We start from the raw sequence: 6,093 nt of genomic DNA on the forward strand, positions 1-6,093 counted from the left end.
TTTTATAATAATAATTATTTAAAAATAATAAATAATTAAACAAATTAAAATATGATATTTTTCAGATATTTTACAATGATAATTATTTTAAATAATAAATAATTAAACAAATTAAAATATAATATCTTTTAGATATTTTAATAATTATTATTTAAAAATAATAAAATCATACGTTTTATAACTTAAATAAAATTTAATTAAACTTAAACTCACTTATTACAATAATATCATATTAAACATATAAATAATCTACTGTGAATTAGCAATAAATTGCTTTTTAAAAAAAAATTAGGAATAAACTTAAAAAATAAAATCTCTTATTGCCACTGTCAAATTCAAAAACTACAACAAACATAAACTTAAACAAAAATAAATAAATTATTTAATTAAAAATAAGATATTTATTTCAAAATTTATGACATTAATATAAATTTAATAAAAATAATTAATAAATTTTATAAATAAAACTAACAAAACTTACATATTGTAGGTTACTTGTATCTAGTAATTATAAAAATGCAATCCCACTAATTCAACCACTTTCCTTATTTGTTTTTTAGGGCAAATTTTAATTATACACGACAAAAATAAAAAATTTACTAAAATAATATCACACATACTATTTACACAATTATATACCATATATACCATTTTAATAAATATAATTATAAAAACATAATCCCACCAATTCAGGTACTTTCTTTATTATATCTATATATAACTTAACATATTCAATGTTATAGGAATTAAATTAATAGATAAAATAGTAATTATGTAATATACAAAATATTATCTCATATTAAATGAAAATACACAACCAAATAGGCGGCATTTAAAAAAAAATTAAATCACCATCAACATATAATATGGTATTGGTGGCATATGTGGTGATTAAAATAAAAATAAAAATATCTGGTTTAACAGTGATGAAAATAAATATATTTATCATTTGAAAAATACATCTTTCAAAATTGATGCATATAGTATTAAAGTTGTTATTGAGACACCATTTTTTTCGGCAAGGTAAGCTTTTCTCATTGCTTATATCTTCATTTTGGCATGAATATACATCTATGTTTGATTTATCAAGCTATCTGCAAAACATATAATTATGTGCTTTTGGAAGAAAATTTACTAGGTTAAAAACTGAAATCTTTTGAATAATTATTGGTCTCAGACATAGAAATATATTTTTCAATGTAACATTGTTAAAAAAACATTTACATAAAAAATGATTATGTGTTTTGGAGCATTGTTAAGAACAATTATATGAAGTTATACGACCAATTAAACAAAAAATAAAATAAATTGTATAATTAGAATTGTTTAATCTGCAAACTATTATATAGAAAAAAAAAATAAGCAATTCTATTAAAAATATAAACATAAAATTATTCAAACAATGTAGAATTATAACATATTTGTCTAACTTAAATATTTTTGTTTATTTTACTATAGTATGAAAAAAAAAATGACAACGGTGTTTAATAATAGTATTATTGTTTAGAGAACTAATTGATTATATGGTGCTTTTGTGATTGAAAGTCTTGCATTAACTCACTAAATTTGTTTTATTTTTTTGGTAAATCATAATGGTTTCGTGACTGAAAATTTTATTTTATATGCATCTTAAATTTTTAATTGTTGTTTTTAGTACTTTTAAGATGTGGATTGAATATGTTTTTTTTTTCTTTGTCTATTCTCCAAGTAATTAGTTTCTCAAAATCCTTAACTTGATTTATTTTTGTTAAGTAAATGTTTATTTTTTTACGTGATATGTGATATTTTTATAATGTTTATTTTTTTTATTCTACAAATTGTTTAGCTTTTCAAAGTCCCTAACTGGAATTATTTTTTTAAAATAAATATTTATTTTTTACCTGGAATGTGATATTTTTATTATGTTTCTTTTTTATATTATTTAAGTTGTTTAGGGCATCATTGGTATAGAATTTAAATATGATTTTATGTTTTCAAAAATTAAAAGTTGTGGGACCTTAAAAAAAAAACTTGATTGGTTAACTAATTCCAAAAATAAATTCAATTCTACTGAAGGATTTAGAAAACGAAAATTTCATATTTTCACTATAATCCTATTTATTTATTTTTTTTTTAAATTATTTTCTTGCTACTTTTCTTTTATTTTTTTTACTGTCTTGATCTTTTTTTCTTTTGTCCTTTTTACAAGTCAATCTACTTTTTTTTAAGATTATTTTGTATTTACTTCTATTTAAAAAATTTAGTCATTTATATAAATTTAGTAAAATAATTAATTATAAAAGCATACAATCGAATATAATTTTATTCTAATTTACAATATATTTGCTAAAAAAATTCATCAAAGAATAAACATATTTGATCAAATAAAAATTACAACAAATAAATAAATAAAAAATTCACTTCAATTATTATTATACCAAAAGTAAAAAATATATATATTACATATTCAATTGTTAGATTTTCTACCAAATAATTATTCAATTTTATAAAACTCAAAAATAGTTAACGGACAATGCATTCAAACACATTTTTAGAAACATATTTTCAGACACTAAATCTAGATTATTTTGTCAGGATCATATTTTTTCAAAATATAATTTTTAAATCACTAACCAATCATGTCCTAAAAAAATATAACTTTAATTTAGAAAAAAATTCAAAATTAATGACAATACAATATTGTTATGAATTTAATCAATGTACTATTATTAAATTTTAATTTATCAATATAATTAAATTTTACTTTCAGCTGAACCAATCACGTATTCAGTTTTTATTATATTTTCAAATTTAATACCAATCACAGATTCAGTTTTTTAAAACTCAAAAACAGTTTACTGACATTGAACTAATCACATTTTCGAAAACATGTTTTTAATCACTAAATTCATATTTTCATTTCAGAATCTCACTTTTCAAAATTACAATTTTCTAATCGCGAACCAATCAGACACTTAGTTTCTCAAACTCCTTTATTTGATTTCTTTTTGTTAAATAAATATTTTTTTTAATAAATTTGTGATATTTTATAATATTTATTTTTTCCTTTTTATACATTAATTATAAACTTTATTGTTATGTTTATTACTTAGAGCATCCGCAACTGAACGTGATTACCCCATATATATGAGGTTGGTGTGCTGAAATCCCTCCAACCAAACGGGATAGTTAAATGCATTTAGCCGTGTGTCAACAGTAACACGGCATATATGACGTGAACTGTTCACACGGCAAAACATTTTTTTTTAAAGATAAATATATTTATATCTTATATATATTTAAACATATGAGTATTATTTTGGTCTATATTTTATGTTAGGTTTTTTAAATTATAAATACACATATAATTTAATTTTTTAAATCAAATTTCAAATATTTCATAATTAATTTTTTATATAATTTATTTTAATTTGTGTGAAAATTCTTACTCTACACTATAAGAAAATAAAATTAACATTGAAATTGATTAAATATACAAAAGATAATTAAAATATTACAAACTTGCATTCTAATATTAAAATCAAATACACCAAACATAAAATGGAAAACAATATATATATAGAACACAAGACAAACTAAGACATACTTCTAATCATTTTAAAAATTATTCCCAGTTCCGCTAAGATAGTCATAATATTGACTATAATCTTGTGAAGGATTTTGAGATCATTGATGTTCATCTTCAGCTTCTTCTCTGTGTTCTTCTTCATATTGAGATCTTTGGAACTGAGATGCTTGATATTGAGATCCCTGATATTGAGATCATTTTCCTTGTTCTCCATGTTCAGATGTTTGTGCTCTTGATCTGTAAATTTTTCTCTTTTCGCTTTGAATAAATTGGCGAAACTCTGGATCGGATATAGAATTCATATCCGTAAATAAAATTTTATTCTCTTCTCTCATTCTAGCCACATCAACATTTTGTCTCAGAAGTTCATTTCTTTCAAAGTTACCCTATTCTATAACGTTAACAAGTTTTTGACTTTGTCAATTAATTTCTTAAATTGTTCATCACTTTTTTATTTTCTTTTTGCTTTTTTCACACCGATAGGTCTTTCAGATAAATTAATAGGAACTTCCTCATCATTCAAATTAAGATCAAATGAACTCATACCGGTGGGTGCCGATGTCGGTGATTCGAAGCCAGAAGAACAAGATTGAGGGGAATTGAAACTACGACCTTGTTGTTGGAATCTAGCTGGTGAATTGGTGTTGTCATTTGTAAATTTCTCACAATCTTTAAGAATAGACCACACATGATCAAATTTGAACCCTCTTCTGTACTTTGGATCTTGTGCTGATAGCATATTATCTTGATTTAACTATTGAATAATAAATAAATATTGTCAATAAAATTAAAAATAAGTTACTAACTAAAAATAAACTATAACAATATATAATCACAATATCTTCTTGTGAAGCACCACTTGGATTTTTATTTTCAATTTAGTTAACGCATCCCCTCAATTTTGAAACTGCCGCAAGAATGGTCGTCATTCGAGTTTGCAAAGATCTTCTCGGTCGAGGTTGACTACTAAACTGTACAGAGTGATATGCTAATTCAACTCTTGCCCACATCTGATCTTTGGATTGGTTAATTCCTATGATTGGATTTTGAGAAATGTCAAGATACTTGTGACACAAGTGCACATCTTCTTCAATTGAGTATGAAAAAGTTCGAATTAAAGTCATTTTGAAAGAGAAAGAAGTTGGTTTAGAACTATGTTGAAGAGGTGTGGTCATCTTATGTGAAAAATATGCCATTATATAGGGATGTTGAAGCTAGATTTCTTAAGACAAAATAATTTGAAATCTGAAGACAAAAATACGATGTGACAATACAATGCTACGGGTATTTTTTCTTAAGACAAAATGTGATGTGACAATACAATGCTACGTGTATCTTTTCTTAAGACAAAATAATTTGAAATCTGAAGACAAAATACGATGTGACAATATAATGTTACGGGTATCTTTTCTTAAGACAAAATATGATGTGACAATACAATGCTACGGGTATCTTTTCTTAAGACAAAATAATTTGAAATCTGAAGACAAAATACGATGTGACAATACAATGCTACAGGTACCTTTTCTTAAGACAAAATAATTTGAAATCTGAAGACAAAATACGATGTGACAATACAATGCTACGGGTATCTTTTCTTAAGACAAAATATGATGTGACAATACAATGCTACGGGTATCTTTTCTTAAGACAAAATATGATGTGATAATACAATGCTATGGGTATCTTTTCTTAAGACAAAATAATTTGAAATATGAAGATAGTGAATATCTACACTATAAAACATTGGCTTAATGTAGACCAACAACACATACGACTAAAGATGAATTCTCATTATGGTAGTTCATCTTATTTGGCATCGTCTTCTTCTTCTTCAGATGATGATGATTATTATGATGATCTAGAAAAACAAGTGGTATGTCAAATTACTGCTAACAACAATTTTTGCATCGCTCAACACCAAAATAACGAAGGGTCACACAGGGGCTCAATTCCTGGTCATATAGTAGTCAACCGTGACTGAGAAAATGGTGATCGCAATCTCTTCAACGATGATTTTGCATAGAACCCTCGATTTTCTGCCTCGATGTTCCGCGCGAAGATTCTGAATGGATCGTGCTTTATTCCTTCATATTTATGATGTTGTACAAAGGCATGACAATTACTTCGTCCAACGAAGAGATGGACTCGGTAAGCTTGGGTTATCGGGTCTACAAAAAGTAACAGCCGTATTTCGAATGTTGGCATATGGTGTACCGGCAGATGCTACCGACGAGTACATCAAAATAGGAGAATCTACTACTTTGGAAAGTTTGAAACGATTTTGTCGTGCTGTTGTCGAGGTCTTTGGAGCCTGCTATCTCCGATCACCTAACGCTGATAATGTTGCAAGGCTACTACACATTGGTGAAAGTCAAAGTTTTCTAGGAATGTTGGGTAGTTTAGATTGTATGCATTGGAAAGGGAAAAATTGTCCTACGGCTTGGGGAGGACAATACGCTGGTCGTAGTGGATCTCCGACTATTATTCTTGAAGCTGTAGCTGACTATGATCTTTGGATATGA

The 6,093-nt window shown here is 25.5% G+C and overlaps 2 protein-coding genes across 2 annotated transcripts; one reads left to right on the top strand and one right to left on the bottom strand.

The window, feature by feature from the left end:
* Positions 1-4,019: 4,019 nt before the first annotated feature.
* On the bottom strand, positions 4,020-4,692 carry LOC133785939 (uncharacterized). Its single transcript, XM_062225153.1, has 2 exons — positions 4,456-4,692; positions 4,020-4,322 (listed from the first exon to the last, which is right to left on the bottom strand). Exons 1-2 carry the CDS (start codon positions 4,690-4,692, stop codon positions 4,020-4,022), a joined length of 540 nt encoding a protein of 179 aa, XP_062081137.1.
* A 945-nt stretch (positions 4,693-5,637) lies between these two features.
* On the top strand, positions 5,638-6,093 carry LOC133785940 (uncharacterized). Its single transcript, XM_062225154.1, has one exon. It carries the CDS (start codon positions 5,638-5,640, stop codon positions 6,091-6,093), a length of 456 nt encoding a protein of 151 aa, XP_062081138.1.

The sequence above is a fragment of the Humulus lupulus genome, chromosome 6 (genome assembly GCF_963169125.1).
Source record: "Humulus lupulus chromosome 6, drHumLupu1.1, whole genome shotgun sequence".
Classification (NCBI taxonomy): domain Eukaryota; kingdom Viridiplantae; phylum Streptophyta; class Magnoliopsida; order Rosales; family Cannabaceae; genus Humulus; species Humulus lupulus.

Coding starts and splice junctions, on each gene's coding strand:
- LOC133785939 (XM_062225153.1), bottom strand. CDS start 4,692: ATGACTTTAATTCGAACTTTTTCATACTCAATTGAAGAAGATGTGCAC. Junction 4,323..4,455: donor TTTCAAAATTGAGGGGATGC/GTTAACTAAATT, acceptor ATTATTCAATAG/TTAAATCAAGATAATATGCT.
- LOC133785940 (XM_062225154.1), top strand. CDS start 5,638: ATGGATCGTGCTTTATTCCTTCATATTTATGATGTTGTACAAAGGCAT.